Source organism: Pungitius pungitius, chromosome 15, assembly GCF_949316345.1.
Source record: "Pungitius pungitius chromosome 15, fPunPun2.1, whole genome shotgun sequence".
NCBI lineage: Eukaryota > Metazoa > Chordata > Actinopteri > Perciformes > Gasterosteidae > Pungitius > Pungitius pungitius.
The window spans coordinates 11,705,984-11,726,508 of NC_084914.1; the positions used below are offsets into that span (position 1 = coordinate 11,705,984).

Below are 20,525 nucleotides of genomic sequence, written 5' to 3' on the forward strand. Positions count from 1 at the left end.
GATTTAAGTCGTCCACGCGACATGGTTTCAGTGGGCTCGACTGATCACCGTAATGTGTTGATTTAGTCTATGGACGTTATATTCGGTGTCAGATCGCACGAGAGGAAGAGCGTTGGTAGGGATGAAGAGTGTCGCGCACACTGAGAAAACGTGTTTGCTTTGGAAACAGTGTCGTTTTTATGATGTGACGTATTAGTTGGTAAGAATACACCGAAGTCTTTAAACAGTAATATGGGGCAGATCGAATTAAAGAAGGGAGTCTGGGTTAAGTCAGTGGATGCGTGTATTGTGATAACAGCCACCATCAACCACTCTGCTATTTAAATGGACTTTTGTCATCACATTGCACTTGTGCCAAGTTGAAAAACCCTTCCAATAACTGACCAAGCTTAATTTATTTGTACATCCTTTGTATTTGACCCCTCATGTTAGAGTCTATATTCCTTTACATGTTGATTGTGGTTTTATTATGATGGACTTCAATATCGCACTGTGAGATTTAGGACTTAATCAGAATATCTCTCTCTCTGCATATTGCCAAATGGGTTCATGTCTGCTTTTGTTTTTGAGAAGCTCTGGAACGTTAAGCTCGTCATGGGTAAAGTGGGAAGGTTGCAACATGGCAATTCCCATGTCAAGGGGATGTCAGGGTTGGAATGTTAAGGACGTATGAAAGATTTGACGACTAAACAAACATTAATGTATTTATTTTACTGTATAAGACTGTCGGTGGTTGTTATAAAAACTGCTTTTTCTTTATTTAGCAGGTGAAGTCTGGATATTGTTGTTTGATTACAGTTTACACCGAGGCAACTGTTTTAATTGTCAAAATGTGATTTCAATAATTTCATCTATATTGTTTAACATGCTATAAACAAACCAACACATGACTCCTTGTTCTCCTAAATTGAGAGTCCCTTCATAGTGTATTTCATTCTCAGTATAAACATAGGATAACCTCTTCTAACCTTCTTTCATAACACGATTAGCGCGTTATCGACGAATTCAACGCAAATGGAAAATATTGATTTAACGGTTGCGACCCGGTCTGTAAACAAGGGACATCCTCTGCTCCGTACACACTTTGCACCCTGGTGCGGCACCTTATCGGAGTGTTAGCCAGCGTGGAGTTAATGGCTCATCCATTACACTCCGGCCAACGCACAGAGCAAACACTGCGTCAAACGGGCACTGCGAGTGGATGACAGGCCGGTCCCACTCGAGTTGACTGTTTATACCTCCACTTCGCCATGGGACTACAGTGGTCTAAACAACCCGGAGCCCAGGTTCTCCTCCTGGGCCTAGACGACGCTGGGAAATCGACGCTCCTGTACAAATTGAAGCACAACGCCTGCGTCGGCACCGTTCCGACCATCGGCTTCAACGTGGAAATGCTCGAGGGGAGGAAGAACGGAAAGAACATCGCCGTAACCCTGTGGGACGTCGGTGGCCAGAGGAAAATGCGCGAGCACTGGCCTAGTTTCTACCAGGACGTGGCGGCTGTCGTGTTCGTCGTGGACAGCTCGGGCAGGCAGCGCTTGGAGGAGGCGCGCAGGGAGCTGGAGAACACCCTGAGGAGTGAGCACCTGCGGGGCCGTCCGCTGGTTGTAGTCGCCAACAAGCAGGACGTGGACGGCGCTCTGACTGTCACTGAGATCAAGGACATGTTTGACCTGAAGAAGATCTGCTCAGATCGGGATTGGTTCATTCAGCCTTGTTCCGCGTCGACGGGATTTGGAGTGGAAGAAGCCTTCAGACGAGTGGTTCAAATGGTCAAATAAAAAAGAAAAATCTGAAATTATTTGTACGAAAGATATTTCCGAAACAACGATAGGAGTCATTTTAAAATAAGTGTGTAAATCCAAACCTACCAGCAACAAAACAATGAATGAGCCTAGATCGTTTAGTTAAATAACGTATTTAATGCAGTCATACACAGAATCCAGATGTAACAGAATCTTGCAAGCTGCTTAAGAGTGAGTGACAACATTGCTACTTCCGGTGACACTGTAATGGATACCACAGGAAACAAAAGACACCACGAGTCTATTAACATGCATTAGAACCCGTCCCACTAACACACAATGAGCTAGAAACTATTTTTACAATTGTGTAGCAATTGTGTATCTTTAAATACCAGGCAGAATTATATTACCCTGCATTTATATTAAACTCTTGAGGCGTCATTGTTACATAAAAATCCATGAAACAAAGATAAATACGTGTATATTCTGTTAACTGCAGCAGTTAAACGTGTCGAATTATCCATTCCAGAGTTTGATTTGTGATAAAATCAAAGACAAAACGACATGGAATCCCCAAAGTTATTGATTGTTATACCGATTGCATTACAATACCTGATTACTTTTCTCAAAGCCATGAATAAAGCGTGCCTTTTTAGAAAACGAACCACTCTTGAACACTCGTCGGTACAATCTTTAGCTGGTACATGGGCATGAACATGTCCACAAGGTCGAAGCTGCTGCAGGGGAAATAGTCGACAACGTCCAGGGCGTTTTGGGGGGGGTGGGGGGGGTTTCAGAATTTTCAGAAATTCCCGTCAGAATAGATTCTCAAATATCGAATAAAAGTGGAAACCGTTGTGTATCAAACGGACGTCCTTGTCATGCATGTAGCCTGTCCCGCGTTGGACCCCGGTCCCCCGCCCGCGTTGCACACAGTTTCTTCATATGTCGGCAGGCGTTTGCATTCCTCGTACGAGGGCAGCTGAGACGCGGGAGCTGGATCCAGCGAGCTGCTCGGTGCACTGCTCTCCACCAGCGGCTCCTGTGATGTGGTGACAGCTGGGTGTCCGCTGTGGGGAGGGCTGAGCTGCCTGGATCTGGAACACAACATTCGCTGGACAAAGTATCCCGCGGCGAAGAGAAGCAGCATAATAAGTACCCCAGAAAGTTTCCGGGTGACCATGGCGATGTTGTAGTAAGTGGCGTCCATGAACTGCTTGCAACAGGTGACGGCATGGGTGTTGTTCCCCTGCGCGCAGCAGACCTGGTGATCGTGACAAATGTCCTGTCCACATCTTCGGATGGCACAAACAACCTTCCGAACAAGAAAGCAAAGCGCCAAAACGGACAGTGCTTGGTATTTGTAGAAAAGCATCCTGCTCAAGCGGGAGGAATATGAGTGAACCTCGACGGTAGAGCTTTTGGGGAAAAGTGCTGCCGAGATGATTCACTTAATGCACTGAAGGATGCGTTGGCTGAAACGCTGACGCAGAGCCGTCATCAACACATCGCATTGCCATCGAGGTCCGAAAACGCTGAAGGAAAAAAATGCCCAAATGTACAACCATTGAATAGTGAGCGCTCACATCTAGTGTAATTTTGGCTAAGCCCTCTCTGCAACATATGAATATGCGAATACGTTTGACATCAACTCCTAAGTGTTCTTCAAGGAGCCCTTTATTTATTATGCACTTAGCGGTTATATCGATGTCGTTCGGCAAATCGTAAACAAATTCTTAGGTAGAAGGGCTTATTCATTGGCTACAAGTAAACAGGCGCCCAGGACATCGACCAGTCAGAAGCTCTAAACAATAAACCGAAGATGAATCTTCTACAGTATATGGATGAGACGGTTCATATTTCAGGACCAGGGACAACGCTCGACACGCCCATAGAGTGAAACAATGGAGGGGCGATGCCCGAGAGGTGCTGACACAGCCAACCCCAATTTAAAGGTTTTGTATGTCCAAAGCACCAATTAAATATTAATAGTGTACATTAAGGGGTCAAGCCAGGTCTTTCCTTAAGGATAAAATGGCTTCTAAAGGCTCCAAGTGCAAAACGCTGCTTCTGTCAAACCGCTTCAGCAAACCAAAGTACACAAGTGACACTCAAGAGAAAAGCCCCCTTGCCATCAGAATATAAGAGTTGGGAGAAGGATTTTTTTTCTAGCTGTGGCAGGCACAGAGCGTTAAACATTGGAGGAACCCTGACAATGAGCAATCAATAATTTGACTACATGAGTGGGCTGCGGGTAGTAATGGAGGAAAGTGCTCCATATTATCATGTCTGCTCGACTCTGAATAGAAGTTCGGTTAAATGGATTTTTGCATTTTATTTCAAAAGGCTGCATGATGTGCATTTGTGTTAAAATACAAAAACGATACAATGCATCCTTTTGACAACGTCTGTTGTTTGAGCCTAATGACTTTGAGTGCATACCAAACAATGCTAATTTAATTGTTTGCTAAAGGCATATCAAGTTCTAGGAAATAATAAGTCTGCCGTTTAGTAAATATCAGATATCAACCAATCATAATGTGTTGCGTAAAGCAGGTGAAAAACCAAAACACAAGTAAATGTAAAATATTTATTGGGAAAATATCATCCTTTAATTTCAGGGAAGGCAGCTTTTCAGATGAGATTAACCTCCACATTCACCTGGGCTCTGATAAATGTTGGTCCCATACACTGTAGCGATGATTAACGTCAGTGTGTAGCTCGAGTACCAGTTCTTTTGTGGAGGTACGGTTTTAGAATCAGGTGGTCTTGTGAAAGTTTGGCAGTACAGTAATGGGTCCAAACTGGACACTGCGCTCTGTAAAACAAATGTTAAAGGGTCTCTATCAGCAATAAAAAGTTAAAAGGAATTTGACGTCAATAAATGGAAATACCCAAATAGTCAAGCACTCTACATTAAACACATCTATAGTTTAGTGCCAATTTCCTGCCGTGTGTGTATGCATGCATACACACACACACACAAAAAATCTTTGTGCTTAAAACGTTTGGGCCTCAAACATAATAAAAATATATAAATCAAGTGAAAGTTACACCTGCTGCACTCACCCCTTCTCTTAGATCCAGTAGAGGATGGCTGGGGTTCGAGTTGTTGGCTATGGAGCATTCCTGGCCGAAAACGGAAATAATTGGCAGAGTGTTGTTCAGATTTTTCCTCCGGGGAAGTCTTGGTGGGCAATGCTTGGGTGCTGATTGTATTTTTGGGGGTTTCTGTGGGCTCATCCACCCAATAAGAAGAGCAGCTTCTACATGCCTGGTCGTTGCCATCAACTGATCGCCATCTGAATAAGGAAGCGAAGGTCAAAATTAAGAGAATCAATTCTGTGAAATCGGCAAGGTCCTTCGTAGCATGTTTTATAGACAGGGAAACGGTTTCAGATACCATGCCATTCAAAAGAGGTACACGTTTAATCACCATTTTGGGACACTATGGCATGACATGAGTGGTAGAATACCTGTTCTCAATTATCGAGCAAGCCCTGTTTTGAGAATCGACTGATGACCCGACAGGAACAGCCTTCAGGTAGCAGGTTATGTAGATCTGGGGGAAGGTTTAATAGGAAACATGAGCAAGCGCACCAATAAGGAAGCAAATAAACCAATGCTAGTCCCACTGTTTTGATAACAAAAAAGCTACATTATCTAGTACGCCTTCAAAAATAAAAAGGTCAATTAACGAACTTGATTGTTTGACTCATGGTAGAATCTGAAGGCCTCAAGCTGGAACCTCAGCTTGTGATCTTCAACCCTTGGTAGGAAACGGGAGCTGGAGTTTGTCAGGCGAGTATCAGCAAGGCATCTGTTGATGAGCAGAAAGGCAGTAAACGTTGAAAATAAGGATAATTGGCACACCAATGTCTGTGGTGGAGTTTAGGATTTGGTTGTGAAGCTCACCCATAATTCTCAATAAAGTCATATCGTAATGTATCCTGTGCATCTGGAGTTGCTGTGGCGACACAGTTGTCAACATAGACTCGCAGGGAAACGTGATTACCAATGAAGACAGAAATCTCAAAATGAATAGGGTCCCCCAGGAAGAAAGAAAAAGATCCCCTCTGAAACTGCCAATCATCTGTAAAGATGAAAAGCAGAAATCCAATCAGTCGCAATATTTTTTTAAACAGTTGAACAACATGAAGCTTCAAAGTATGAAAATAAAAAATAAACCCTTCAAAATAGAAAGTATAATTTGAATCCTTTAAATACCAGTCATGACTAGCAGATTGAAGGCAATATGATCCTCTGCTGAGAGACTTGAGACCAATGGAATCCAGGTAGGATGCATGGAAAGGGCAGCAACAGCATACCGCCTGAGAAGAGACAGAGCTGCTGTTTGGGATGCACTAACTGCATTATGCAAATGGTCAAGAAGGCCAAATTAAACAAAAAAGGTCTACAAATTCAAAAGGCTGGTTCCAACAGTACTAAACAGACTAGGGAGATGCAGGACTTACTTTTCATAATGGCATTGAACAGGAATAGTTGCTGCAGCCAGTCTAAGCAAACCAGCAGCTGAAGGTTCAGGGGAGTAGACCAGAACATTGGAATAGATGATCTTCTCTTTTGTCGACTGAAAGGAACAACCTTAGTCTTTCAGAATGTATCAATCCACACAGCAAAGCCATCATTTTAATCTCAACACCGCAGAAAACTGACTCGATAAGTTCAATGGCAGGTGCATTATTATTTTTATAATAAAAAACTTACAGAGAGTCTAGCGCCACAGGCTCTCAGGGAGGCCTGGATGGTAAATTCCGCCTCGCCCGATGGGACCGCACCGCACGCACTCCCCTCACTCACGGAATCCGACCCGAGGCGCAGATGTCTGCCGTCCACCTGGAGGCCCATACCGAACATGTCGGCCTGCACCACAACCCGCATGGAGTTGGGGTGGCAGTTGACCACGACGGGTCGGGGATGCGCCCCGTGCTGCTGCTGCTGCAGCAGCTGTTGGCTCGCGGGCAGCTGCGGCTGCACGTACCGACCCCCGCTCAAGGTGGCCGGTGAGTTTGTTTGGCCGAACCGGCTTTCTGCGAGTGTAGAAAGTGAGAGAAGGACGGTAAGCCACCAATGGGGGAAGTTGCAGTCCATTCTTGCCCTCGGACACGTCTGGAAACCGTCGTCGTCCTGCAATGTGGGGGAAATTGCCCGCGGCTTTAAGTGGTTAATTAACCTGAGGCACACCTGTCGACGTTCTTATCCCCGTCCGGGCCCACTGCGCATGTCTTTTTGTAATCAACACACGCGTGTCAAAATCGAAGCGTTAAGCATTTTTAGTTCACGTAAGTTATCATAGGTAACGCATTTTAGTAGCCTGATCCTTTAAGTGATACATGCTATGAGCTATTTATTTCACCAGGTGGCACCAAAACAATATATCATTTGTAATTCTGTCGACCGGGTGTGAATGAATGTAACTAAATGAAATGGAGTAAATAATTTTAGCTGTAAAACGTGTTCTCGGATTTTCCTAATGACATGCAAAGGAATGCAAATATGACGATGTAGATTGTTACCATCATCACATGTGTTCAGGTGTTCTTTTCTCACATGTTTTGAACGTCATAGGTCTCTCTCAACCTCAGCGGCCACAAGTCTCAGTTGGGCCAATTCTACTCAACACGGAAGGGATTCAAATTGAAAACGAAGCGCTATATTTCACTTCCAGTAAAGTTATCAAAACATCATTTTTTAAACATTATCTTTTGCTAAACTTACACGTTGAACAGAGGGAGAAAATTCGAAGCAGAAATACAATTTGTGATTGATTTGTTTGACAATAGTAAACATGTTGACTATGTGTTACCAGACTACAACTCTAAACTTGACCTTATTGTAAAGATACATCTTAAATTGCTCCCCAATTAAAATATGATTTTCATTAATAAACCCCAAAACCTGAAATGGACTGTATTTTCACTGACTTTCACATCCTCATCAAAGATCATCATCAAGCATTTTTCCATCAACAATAAGAACTTCAGAATTGGCTGTAAATCATATTCTTGTTTTGCTGCTATAGTATTAGTATTAACAGACACAGTCCAATGACAGACTTTAATCAATATTTATCAGCCTTGACCATGAAGGGTGTTTATTAAACAGTATTTTATCACACGGTATTAGTTTTTTTTAAATCATTTAAGTGAATAAATGAATGACAATAAGGCAGGATTTATGCAGGATAAATATTAATATTTATTTGCTGATTCTTGGAAACAAGTGAATAACTAAACAATACTTGAAAAGAATATCATCACTGATAAATAAATAAATAAATAAAATAAAGATTATTTAGTAAATACACATATTTTAACACATCATCTTACTGTCAAATTTAAGTTACACAATAACAAAATAATAAATATGTGATCCTAAAAATACTAGTTATAATAATAAGGTGGACTGGAGTGTTTTATTTGAAAGTAACATACATTGTTACTAGTTTTGTGTGATCTATATATAAAATGATTCTGTGTAGCTTTCTTAAACTACTCTGTTCAGCCTCAACGTCTCATTTAGTGTGTTCTCCGGAGTTCATATATGCAATGGCTCTGTTGATTGTGATGCAGCGGACCTGGAAGCCCGTCAGCACTTTGCAGAACTTCAGTCTCCTGTCAAATGGGTTTTCATCCAGTGAAGCAGCCTTAAAGAAACACAGAAAATAATCTTTTATAACTAGACCAGGACTGTTCCTCTAAAAGAAGTTTAGTTTGAGTTCTCTTTTCAATCTTCAATAAATACATTGAAATAGGCGATTGCTTACCCCCTTTGAGACGTCTATTGGCAGAGACCACGAGAAGCAGTTCTGTTGAGGACAAATGTCATTCATGAGCAATTCAGAATCTCACAAGAAATGGCTAAGATTTGTCTAAACCGTAGCAGTTGATTATCTAAGAACTTACCTCCATGAGCTCTCTGAGTCTGGACAGAACATTTGAAGCCTGTGATCTCTGATCGTCTGTCCGAGCAGCGAGGAATTCATGGTAGTGGTGCAGATCCTCCCCGATATTTGTCAGACAAGACTCCTGGATGGAAGAAAGAGTTGTATAATTGCATTCAATTATCTAGATGTACCTAATAAAGTGGATGCTGAGTATGAATAAAAACTCATAAAAATACAGTTGTTGTTCTGTAAATGGTTGTTTCTTCCATGTCAACTTTTTAAAGTCTGACAAGTCTTCATAGTGTATTTCAAGATATGTAAAATTAGACAAATAAAACCATAAGAAAATATGAGTTTCTAAGTACATTTCTCAGTGAGTCAGAGCACATCCTACCTGATCAAACTCTGATTTGACTATTCCTGAGCATTTGGATTCCTGTGGGACAAACAGAGTATCCTATTAGTTTAACATACAGGCGCAGCTACAAAAATACATTTGCCGTGCCTGAAATAAACACATTAAAAGAACTCATTCAAAAAGTATTGTCGGCATTATACCTTTGGTGCACACGCAGATGTTGTGTTAGTCGCCATGTTTAGCTCCACATTACAGTCTCTCTCTTTAATCTAGCACATGGGAGGATTATATGTTAAACCTTAACTAAAAGACATATTAAGAATCACAGTGAATAAGTATAATTAGTTTGGTTGACATACCTTTGCGAGTGTGTCATTGATGCTCTGTAGAAGTGTCTTTGCGTATAAAACACAAGATTCTTTTAGTGGTCCTTTACTCATCACTGGCATGGACTGGCTGACCTGAGCACAGGTGAGCACGAGCAGCAGCAGAGCAGGAGTGAAGTCTGATCAATTTAAAAAAAAATTAGAATATAGTTAAGATATACAGTTTCAACTACTGCTAAAAGAAAACAAGTTCATTCAGGTTAAATACTCACGGAGTGTGATGAGCTGCATCTTGGAGAAGACTTTGGATTCTTTAGTGTAGGTGCACGTGTTTTATACCCGGGCTGATACAGGGGGTTTTCCTCAATATACAACAGCATAGATTGGAGGTGTCCTGCCAATGTTGTTTGAGTTTCCCCCTCTAGCACCAAATGTTTGGGTGGAACTGGAATTAACACAGTGATGAGTAATTGTGAAAGCATTATGGTGTATGGCATTTCAAACTGTACTCCTGCTCAATTACGCCCGATGTTTATCCAATATCTGTCATTTCAGTAGTATTAATAGTCATAAACAAAACTTAAAAATATGTTAATAATAATAATAAATAAGAAAGGATGTGCGATGTTCATGGCGTAACCACGCCATCTGCGGACGTCGACGCTCAAGACACGTGAGCAGGAAGTGTGTTTATAATGATCTAGTTTAAGTCTTGGTAAAAAGGTAATAAAACAGAAAGTGACAGTTTTATTTTTGTCAATGCAGTCCAGGGTAGTTCCCCTTTTGCCTGTGGTAAACTTCAGTAATAGTGTCAACACAAGTGTGAAACATGCTTTCCCAAGCATCACGTGACGAAACAATTTCTATTTAGTTTTACAGTGAAAAACACAAATACAAATGAACTGTCATAAAAACCAGCCGCTAAGCTACAAAACATCCAAAGCAGGTTGATTAAAATAAAGTATTGGCCTGACATGCGAGACGCATGAAAATGTCCAGAAGTTCCTTGGCATGGTGTTAGTGCAGATTTCTGTGGACGGCTTCCAACTGGAGTACTTGCTTGTCATCGTGGATGAGTATGCACTCTACCCAGTTGTAGAGAGCAGCGGTCAACATCAGCAAACACAGTCATTCCGGTCATGGACAAAGTTTTCTCCATATTTGGGATTCCCAGAGTTGTGAATACTGGCAATGGCCCCCCGTTCAACAGTGATAACACCGTTGTGGCCTCAAGCTAATGCAATAGCTCAACGATTCATGCGCACACTTGGCAAAGCTATTTGTGATGCTGAAACACGGAGGCTTCCCTGGAAACAACAACTGAACATCTTCCTACATGTCGATCTACACCCCACAGTACAACAGAAGGAAGCCACAATGAAATATCATGCAGACTCTCATCGTCGTGCTACGCCACACTCTCTCACTCCCGGTGCTTCATCGTCAACCCAAGCACAACAAGCTCACACAGTAAGACTGAAGCCAAAGGATCCATGATCACAGCAGCCAGAAATGGACACTCCTTTGTCAGGAATGCGCCATTCTTCAAGAAGATCTCACCAGAAATATTGGACATCCCACCAGACCTGGATGATGATGATGATGATGATGATTGTGGTTACAGTGATGCCTCTACAAGCATAAGTAAAAAATTACCACACACGCACAGGCCCCGTCGCGACAAGGCAAGCAAATCAAGCAATTGCTTGGGGCGCCGAGCTGGCTTCGGGCCCCAAGACAACGACTGGTTAAGAATAAAATCCACTGGTGAAGCTCTGCGTAACCACGCCATCTGCGGACGTAGGCGCTCAAGACACGTAGCAGGAAGTACGTCGACTGTAACCTTGCACGCGAGAGCAATACATTCAGAATGTCAAGTTTTCCATGTATGTTTAAAATGTTCTAGTTTAAGTATTGGTAAAAAGGTAATAAAACAGAAAGTGACTTTTTGATAATAATAATAATAATAATAATGGTAACAAAACAATAGCGGTCCATTTGTATTACGTGAAAATTGTAACAGTTTTATTTTTGTCAATGCAGTCCAGGGTAGTTCCCCTTTTGCCTGTGGTAAATTTCCGTAAAAGTGTCAACACAAGTGTGGATGAGAGTGGAGTCAACATGCTTTCCCAAGCATCACGTGATGAAACAATATCTATTTAGTTTAACCGTGAAAAACTGTCATGAAAACCAGCCAAATATAAACAAAGCTCACACACTTGAAACATTTATTACTGGAGTTTAGATTTTACAATCATTATACGATACATGTATCACTAAAACATATTAGAAAAGAATATTTGCCTTTGTTTTGAATAACATTCTTACCGTGAAAGACTTAAACAAAGCCACACAAAAAGGCATGTTCTTCATCCTTTTAATAAATTATCTTTTAACATTCACAAACAGTATGTCCATTAATTCTCAAAACAAATTATTTATTTGGCTGTGATTTATTTATATATATATATATTTATATTTCTTGTTTACCCTTTTTAGCATCAGCCAATTAAGCATAACAAAAATGACTTTGCATATTTCTTTTTTTTATATTGTCATGTCTCCACTGCTTGAGAAAAATCCTTCAGTTTCATGTCATTTGTATTTTACCTGCTAAGTCAATAAAGTTACAATTGTTCAGTACAGTTCTGTAATGCATTTGTAATGTAGGCGGAAACTGTAGCAGCGATCGAAACAACAAAGAAATACCTTTGTGAAGCTGCTGGAGCAATCCAACACCACTGTGAAGCTAAGCTACAAATCTGCCCAGTCTTTATTGTTTTCTAATGCTCAGAGACTCGTACATAAACAGCAATGACACAGTGCTCATAGTAGAAACAATGATATATAGGTGAAGAGAGTCTCTACAGATCTGCTCATACATTTTTTGATATTGAATATTAGAGAAAAACAAAAGACAAAGTGCAGTCAGGTGTGGCCCCTAGAAGTCATCAGACAACGAAGAAACAAGGCGTGCAGGTGCTCTCTCTCTATCCCAGAATTAACATGAGCGTACCAATAAAAATCATCAAGAGGTAAATCGGGGGGTTCGGGGGGGGGGGGGATGCAATTAAGTCGAGAGGATTCCCTAAACACAGCATGAGGAATGGTGCTTAGTGGAAGTGAAAAACCTGCCATAACTCAAAAGTCTCGAAGACGTCCTCTGACCCTTGACGACATTCTGTGGTGCGTTACATTTGTGTGGTAAGTCTGTGAGTTGACACTGGGGATACGCTCCGTACTCATTTCTCCGGACAACAGCCAGCGCGGTTGGAGTTTCGTTGGCCACACCGGGCACAGTCCACGGAGCGAGACGTAAGACGGCGTGCAGGCGGCGTGCTTATTTGGAGATGGCTTTCTCGGCTTGGTGCCGCTGATGGCTGTGAGCGTGCCTGTCGCGGCAGAGACAGGGAGAACATTAGAGCGGGCACGGGGGGGGGGGACGACGTTTCTCCGTGGAGAATTAGACGGGACGTCTCTGATGGAAAGCCCGCTGGACGGAGGGAGCTGAGAGGAAAGGGGGGATTCACCTGGTGAGGTCCTCTATGTCCACCAGCATGGCGTCCTGCTCCACATGCAGCTCGTCCCTGATCAGCAGCAACTGCACCAGCTCCTCGTTTAGACCTGTGTCAGTTGGTATAAGTGATTATCTTGCAGAAGATATAAAAGAAAAAGACAGCGATGTTTGTGTCACGCAGGACTACGGGTTTGTGCTTCTTGACTCACTCTGAATCTGGGAGTGAAGGTCATTTGTGATGACTTGCAGCTGTCCTAGACTCATGTCCCTCATGTCCCCTCGCCTCAGATTCCTTTTCATCAAGCCCTCGCTGATGTGGGGCATGTGGGGAAGCTGCATGTGTAAACGCACACAATTACTGCCGGTCAAACAGACCCGAATTTGACTAATGACCGCAAAGGTTTTATTGGATGAGTCAACTGGACCTAATTAAACCATCGCTGCTCTTTTGTTTTATTGTATCAGGGTTTCTCCTCCTGGGCGCACGCGTCCAGTTGTAAAAGGACTGACCTTCTATTTAGCAAAAGGAAATCCCTTATGTCATTTCAATTGTGTTTACTTACAAGTTACAGTACGGTATTGTATATTGTATTGTACTTTTCTTTTATTCCCCCCTTCGCATATTTCATTGTCCCAGATTGTCTAAAAAAAAACAGTTTCACCAATGAAATCAAACAACATGTTTGTATTTAAGTTTCTGTTTCATTTTCTCTTTCTCTCAACTAACCAAGTCGGCCACAGGAGAACGCCTGTGCAGTTGGATTTGCCTCTCCACCTCCACCTGCATACGGGCCATGGGTCGAGCCAGAGCCAACGCCACCCGGGCCTCCTCCTGCAGCCTCCGCTGCACCCGCCAGAACCCCCCGCAGTCATCCAGCGGGTCCGAGTCCTCCTCCGCCGTGTCCCGGTCCGATAGAGACGAGCTCTGCTTGCTCTGGCGACAAAGAAGCGTAAGTGACGTCACGAGGCAACGTGCAGCACGTGCACCAAAGCACAGAGACCGTTGAAGCTCTGCATACCAGAGGGGACAGCGGTGTGTCCAGACTGGTCTCTGTCCTGCTGTCCTCAGCATCGCTGTCTTTGTCGCTGCTGCTGTCATTAACAAAACACACCTGGAGGTTCACCCCACTCTGGAGCCTGAGAGAAAAATACAACAAGAGAAAAAAGGCGAAAAACGCGAGAAAGGACAATGAAAAACTGCAGCTCCCTGTACTCATCTGTGCATTGTAGACATCACATAAAATGGATTATTTTGAACCAGCTTGATAAAGACCATGGTGACATCTGGTGATTGTTGTCAATCCAGGCCTTTAAGTAGACTGTATATCATTTTTTTTAAAAGGCCATTGCTTTGTAGGATGCTCAACAAGTGGGAATAAGGATGTAGAGGATCAACAGCAAATATAACTCGCTCAAAAACAAATTCATGTAGAAATGTGCTGTCCAGCTAAAGATTGTAAAAAGGGAATCCCTGTCCATCTACTTTTGGTCTGAGGGTGTCTTTCATGGTTAATTCTAATTTCGGGCGGTATATTATTGTGTGCTTCCAATTTGTCGGCCAACATTTCGGAGAGGGTTGTGTCCTGTTATTAGGTTATTTTAGAAATGCATATTTTAGAGTTTGATAAGGAGAAGCTCACAGCCGGCCCCTTCCGGCATTTAACCGCTTTAGGATGAACTAGAGGCCTTATTGCTACTAGTGTCCAACCTGACATAACTAAAGCCCTTGTGGAAATCCCTGAAGCATCGTTCCAAAATCTTGCTAAAAGCCTTCCCAGAAGACCGGCTGATGTCATAGCAGCTTATCAATGCCAACGATCTGTTTACCAAGTGCACATGTTTATTCGTTTTGGTGTCCAATGAGTTTCGGTCGTGAAGCGCGGTGACGTCAGTAATGCCAGAGGCTGGGAACTGTTATGTTGGACCAAAAGTAATTCATCGCTTTCATGCAGCGGATGAATCCACAAACATAACTTCAGGCTCACCGCAGCAGTTGCATCTCAACCTCAGCCTTTCGGTGAGCTCAAATCACTCAGTTCCAGATTATGATACTCTGACTGAAAGAACAACAACTAAGAGCAGGGATAAGAACAATAACCTACACAGCTTCACAAACCGGACTCGGTGGGGCTGGAATTTCCATTCCGAACTCCAGGAAAGGTATGCCCTCACTCCACTAGAGATCACATGACTCCAATTCCACCTATCACAGCAGCGGATGATTTATATCAGGCATCACTTCTTCTTTCAGGAGCATGTGGGCCGCAGACGGAACTCCACTTCCTTAAAAGCAGGCAGAATTGAGGGGGGGTGGCCCCGTCGTTTTAAGTAAACGTCACTGGAGGTCAATGCCGTCATGAAGAGAAAGCAGAGCTGTTTCTCTGTTGAGTTTGTTAACCGCCTTGTTTGTGATGTAACGGAACTCTTTCCACTGTGTGTGTGTCTCCAAAACCTCAATTACAAATGTGAAATATCAATTTCATGGAAAGATAATTCCATCTTCTTTGTATTCATCCGTCATAAACGGAATGCACATTATTTTCAACCAATGCTTTGTCATAACTGGTCACTACTTGCCTTTTCTCAGTTTGTGTTTTTCAGTTTGAATTGGGGCCCTTCTGGTTTCACCTGTGTTGTGTAAGTGCTTTTGTGTTGTCATCTTCGTGCTGATTGTTTTCTGATGTTTTCTCTTGATTTGATTTGAGGTTGTCAATAAATAAATGCTAATGACTCTTTCAGCTTTTTATACCTATCATCCTTGACATTATATTATATCTTGTTTTAATTTTTTTATAATATATATTGTTTTTTTATTTGTCGTTTTAATGATACATCAGGCCCAAGGACAACTGCTAAAAATGTCACAATGCTGTGCTGGCAATTAGAAATATAATGTAAACGGTAAATAAATAGATGAAGGCACACAAATTTGCAGAATTGTCATAAATTATAAATAAAATAATAGTAATAACACATCTACAATAACATACCCAACAGCGAATACAAAAACCATTAGATGTAAAAAAAAAAATAACTTTTTCACTTGCATATATAAATAGATATATCTACCTCCATGTCTATCTATATATAAATAGCTATACATGTGTATATATGTCTATAATGGTGAGAGACCTCTCATTTTTGAACACAGTAAGAATTTTGTCTGAAATGAAGGAAAAAGTGAATCAAATTATTACTGAACCTTCTGGTATTGATGCATTGTCTATTTCATGGCTCACTGTTACTAGCTGGACTTGAACCAAAGACCTGCTGTCATATACTGCCATTTATATTTGAGACCATTTGAACCAAAAAGCCAATCAAATCAGTTATATGTTGGTCATTTATTTGTTTTGGGGCTATTAGTTCTAAGTTGATAGATAAAGCTGAATAACTGAATAGCTTTCTCTGGATGTTCAATAAGCAGTCATATCTGCCCAATAGACACTTCGAGCTGTAAGATTAAATAAAGCTGTCCTCTCAAAAAGCCAGTCAACTTTTCAAACATCCCAGGTCTCCTTGTGATATGCTTCTGTTTCTTTGATAACCAAAAGAGTTTTTTTCAGATTAAGAAGTAAGATAATAGCCTCAACCCATTAGGAGCTCAATCAAATTTGTTGTAAAAAGTGATATTCATTGGACAGGGAAGTTTCTACAAAGACAATGTGTGTGTGCGTGTGTTTCTGTGTGCACTAACAGGCACTAATATGCACTCTAAAGAGGGTCTGACTGATATTGGTTGGATATTGCCTCGTCGTAATGTCTGTAAAAAGTTTATTCTCTAGGCACATTAAGTCTACAAAACATGATTTATTTTAAGTTTTATATTCAGTGTCATCCAAATTGATTAATCATGTTGTCTCTGTATCAATAGTGAATTCAAAGTATTCAACGAATCTCACTGTTTCGCAGCCAACCATCAAAGAATAAATTCTGGAAGTGTCACCTGAGAGAAGTTAAGACACAAAAAATATTGGTGCCAAACTTCAAACGCCTTCATTGATCAAACCCTGATACACACACACACACACACACACACACACACACAATCTAAACCCACCGGGAGGATAGGCCGTTCTTGCTGCAGCTGGTGTAGATGACTGGCTCGTCGTCATAGAAACTGCCAAGGGCAAGTTTCTGCCTGATGGACTCTCTCTCATTCCGCTGGGCCTGCAAGAGAAAGGAAAATGTATAAACATAAAGAACATTAAAAACAGTGCTGCTAATGATTTCGCTCCATCAAAGTGGGACACACTCGGAAGAAGGGATATTAAGCTGTGTATAGTATGCTATTTAAATTAGGACTATAAATACTTTGTTGTACCACATGCTAATGCACTTTCTGTTTGAGAGGATGAGGACGGACCAAAAGGGATTAAAGGGGGGAAAGGTAGATGGTGAAGGTAGAAAAATCATGTAATCCAATTTCATGCCTTTCACACATTAGGGTAGCTCACATTTGACATTGTATGAATACCTCACTGACGAAGCTTTAGCAAACACAATTATTATAATCAGTTTCTTCTCTTCTCTCTTTAGATGGTACAGGCATGCCTCCTTATACAACACTCTGTTTCTGTCTCTAAATAAAAAGCTACACTTAAAAATATCATACATGCGTTGAATCATCGACCCAAAACTGTTTCAATCCTGCATACACAGAAAACAGAATATGTGTTTCCTCTGTTACACAGGCATTACAACAAATGTTGCACTGTAATTGCGACTAAAAAGGCACATCTGGCACATTCAGACTGTCATATTTTCTCCCACAATGCAGAGACATGCAGATGGTGTAAAATGGAAACTGCCGGCTGTGTGTGCGCCAGTATGATTGCATCTGTCTCTCTCTGCATCAGCTCTGTTATAGGACGACAACCTTTTCATTCTTGGGTGAGATGCAGCCCTCATGGGGATGAACAAATGCATTCATTAGGTAGCGTCTATGCTCATTAACAGCACCCAATTAAAAAACAAAAACCTAAATCTTTTTTTTTTCTAGGACACCAGACCAAAATAAGAAAACATTATCCATCAAACAAATTCTTACCAAATCTTTACTGTCTTTGGTAAATAATTGCCCCACAGGACTATGATTTAAATCAGTAACTTTAGCAATATCTTTTGGCAAGGTATAAACGTCTGTGCCATTTTGCTTCTCTGCCTCTAGAAGTTTCATTGTCCTGATTTTCATTTGGTCCTCTTCCTCCCCTTCCTCCTCCTTCTTCTTGACGTACCGTGATTGGTTTAACACTTTAAATGTAAATAATCTACCAGTATGGAGCTTCCCCTCATTCGTTTTAGTCAACTACACAAATATGTGGAGCTCATTTAAACTCTGTTGGTTTCCACCAATCTGAAATCTTGAAGTCCAAGTTTTTCAGTTAAAATACTGAACAAAATGGAGCAGCATGTCATGATTTTCTTTTTTTAGCCACATGAGGACAGTGGTTTTATATTGTGGGTTAGTGCTCACATGTCCCAATACTGCACGTAGTGTGTGTGTTTGTGCCTCTGTTACAAACTGCCATTGAACAACACTCATATGTTAACATCCTCTCTCTGTCTATTAACAACCTATGAACCAGACCGACACATTTTGATTTTCTGACGCATTAGATGATGCTGAGCTTTAATGAACACTACATCACAGTTGACTGCCCCCTCTCACCCAAACAACGCTGTGCCTCCTGCTTTTCTGCTTCACACAGCCAGCTCAAATGTCCTCCTTAACAGCAGACCGTCTACACACACGCACAAACACACAAACGTATTTTTTTTTTTTTTTACCCTCCCAGAAAAGAGAATGTGGCAGAGGACAAAAAACACATCATGGTCACTGTCAATGGTGTACAACCATTTAATTTGTAGCACGGAACAAATCCACCCGCCGAATGAGAGGCGCAAGGATTTCTGATGACTGAGGACACGTAAATACACAATGATCACAAATCCCCACGACACCTCCCCATCACCCTCATGCATTATGTCTGACTCATCCACAGCAGCTCTCCCGGGATGGATACCTATGTGTAAATGGTAAGCTTCGCCCTCAGAATCACTAACACACACAAACACAAATCCACACACCTGGTAAACGCGTTTCTCCTGGTGCACCATCCTTCAGAGCATCGTACTGAAACTGACGCCCTGCCCTTCTCTACACTGCAGTGAAGCTAGACCCGGGAGACCCTCTCATATGCTGCAGCCCCGTGCAGGAGACTGTGGGAGGGAGGGTGGAGGGCGCAGTGAGGGGAAGGTGGGGAGGCAGAGAGAGGAGGGGGCGTGGAGAGAGGAGAGTGGGTGCGGGGGGGGTGGGGGGGAGAGCATTAGGAGAGGAAAGAGTGGGATGAGGCGGAAGCAGAAGAGGAGACAGAAATGGAAGGCAGAGGGAGGGGAGAGATAGAGCTGCTCGGTGCTGCCATGCTCTCCTGGTCTGTAATCTGGTCCTCCATCTTCCTCTCTTGCTTTCCTTCTCCGCGCGCCTCCTCTTCATCTTTCTACTAACTAATCGAAGCTGCTAGAAATCTGTGTCCCGATACGAGGAGACAGGGCAAAAAATACTAGAGAAATAAGGCCACAGGATTTGTTGTGCTACTGTGGGCTAAATGTCTCGGCTAAACATAGCATGATAGATGAGACTGCAACATGGGGAAAACAAAACCATCACAAATGCTGATTAATAGCAGCTCCTTTAAAAACTGTCAGCCCTTTAGAGCAGCACCCACACTGCATGTCTATCTGTTCGTTGACCCAAAGCAGAGCAACAAATTTCAAATTGCACATTATCCGTTGGTTTTGTCTCCTGAAGGAGTCTCCTCCAGGCCTAATCCACATCACAGATTCAAGTGTGCTGAGCCGTAAGAGAGACAAGAAGCCCCAAGGGAGCGGATGCCCACACGTGCAAAAAGAGAATAAACACGAGTTTGTTCCCACAGTGTCACTATGCAGCAATGGTCTGATTCAACAATGCAAGATATTGAGTCATCTTTCATCCTTCATAAGGATCCGAGGCCAAATATCTCTTACTGTTCTACTTATTTCTCTAATGCATACACATTATAATCATATGTTTGCATAGAAACAAGATATTCATAAACTCAGGTTATAATTATTTTGATAAACAGTGTTTCATATTTTACATAGAAGTATATGTAAAAGTACTTCACTTTCAAAAGAAACCAATACTTTTGCTGAATCGCATGGTTACAGAACAAATGGAGTAATTCAATACCTGTGTGTCTCAGATAGAAAAGGAGAATGACAATCACTCACACAGATGCTGGATAGTCTGGTTTGCCCTCCACTGTAACAGTCTTCTGCCTGTGGTGTGAAGATATCCTGGAGCTCCTCGGCCCAACTGCGGCTGTTCACCATGCAGCCCCTTCCTCCTCTGTGCTGCTGTGGGTCACAGTTGCCATCATCTCCACAGTCTTCCCACCAATGGCCCATTGTCGTCTCTCTCAAAAAACCCTTGGCCTCCTCTTCCTCATCCATGTCCACATCGTAATCCTCCATAAATACAAACTGTATGGAGAGGTTGGACCAAATTCAAGGGTTGGTGGGAAGCGCTAAGTGCCCTGGCCCAGAAATATGAGAATATGAGGCTGAAGGTACTTAGAGGCAGGACAGAGATCTCAGACTGATATCAAACAATGTAGTTGTGACTGTG

General features: G+C 42.2%; 4 protein-coding genes across 4 annotated transcripts; 1 reads left to right on the forward strand and 3 right to left on the reverse strand.

Annotated features, from left to right (window-relative positions):
• Positions 1 to 1,222: 1,222 nt before the first annotated feature.
• Positions 1,223 to 2,503, forward strand: LOC119209785 (ADP-ribosylation factor-like protein 14). The gene has a single exon (XM_037459353.2). It carries the CDS (start codon positions 1,251 to 1,253, stop codon positions 1,779 to 1,781), a length of 531 nt encoding a protein of 176 aa, XP_037315250.2. The 5' UTR covers positions 1,223 to 1,250; the 3' UTR covers positions 1,782 to 2,503.
• Positions 2,504 to 2,526: 23 nt separating this feature from the next.
• LOC134105302 (uncharacterized membrane protein C3orf80) lies at positions 2,527 to 4,377 on the reverse strand. Its single transcript, XM_062557893.1, has one exon. It carries the CDS (start codon positions 3,118 to 3,120, stop codon positions 2,608 to 2,610), a length of 513 nt encoding a protein of 170 aa, XP_062413877.1. The 5' UTR covers positions 3,121 to 4,377; the 3' UTR covers positions 2,527 to 2,607.
• On the reverse strand, positions 4,373 to 6,960 carry LOC119209784 (zona pellucida sperm-binding protein 3-like). Its single transcript, XM_037459352.2, has 8 exons — positions 6,474 to 6,960; positions 6,221 to 6,336; positions 5,973 to 6,076; positions 5,661 to 5,838; positions 5,448 to 5,565; positions 5,222 to 5,307; positions 4,815 to 5,047; positions 4,373 to 4,563 (listed from the first exon to the last, which is right to left on the reverse strand). The coding sequence occupies exons 1-8, from the start codon at positions 6,855 to 6,857 to the stop codon at positions 4,505 to 4,507; spliced, it is 1,278 nt and encodes a 425-aa protein (XP_037315249.2). The 5' UTR covers positions 6,858 to 6,960; the 3' UTR covers positions 4,373 to 4,504.
• Positions 6,961 to 11,550: 4,590 nt separating this feature from the next.
• On the reverse strand, positions 11,551 to 19,094 carry LOC119209689 (schwannomin-interacting protein 1-like). Its single transcript, XM_037459176.2, has 7 exons — positions 18,944 to 19,094; positions 16,914 to 17,023; positions 13,873 to 13,990; positions 13,581 to 13,787; positions 13,063 to 13,186; positions 12,867 to 12,960; positions 11,551 to 12,728 (listed from the first exon to the last, which is right to left on the reverse strand). Exons 1-7 carry the CDS (start codon positions 18,971 to 18,973, stop codon positions 12,677 to 12,679), a joined length of 735 nt encoding a protein of 244 aa, XP_037315073.1. The 5' UTR covers positions 18,974 to 19,094; the 3' UTR covers positions 11,551 to 12,676.
• Between the last annotated feature and the right edge of the window lie 1,431 nt (positions 19,095 to 20,525).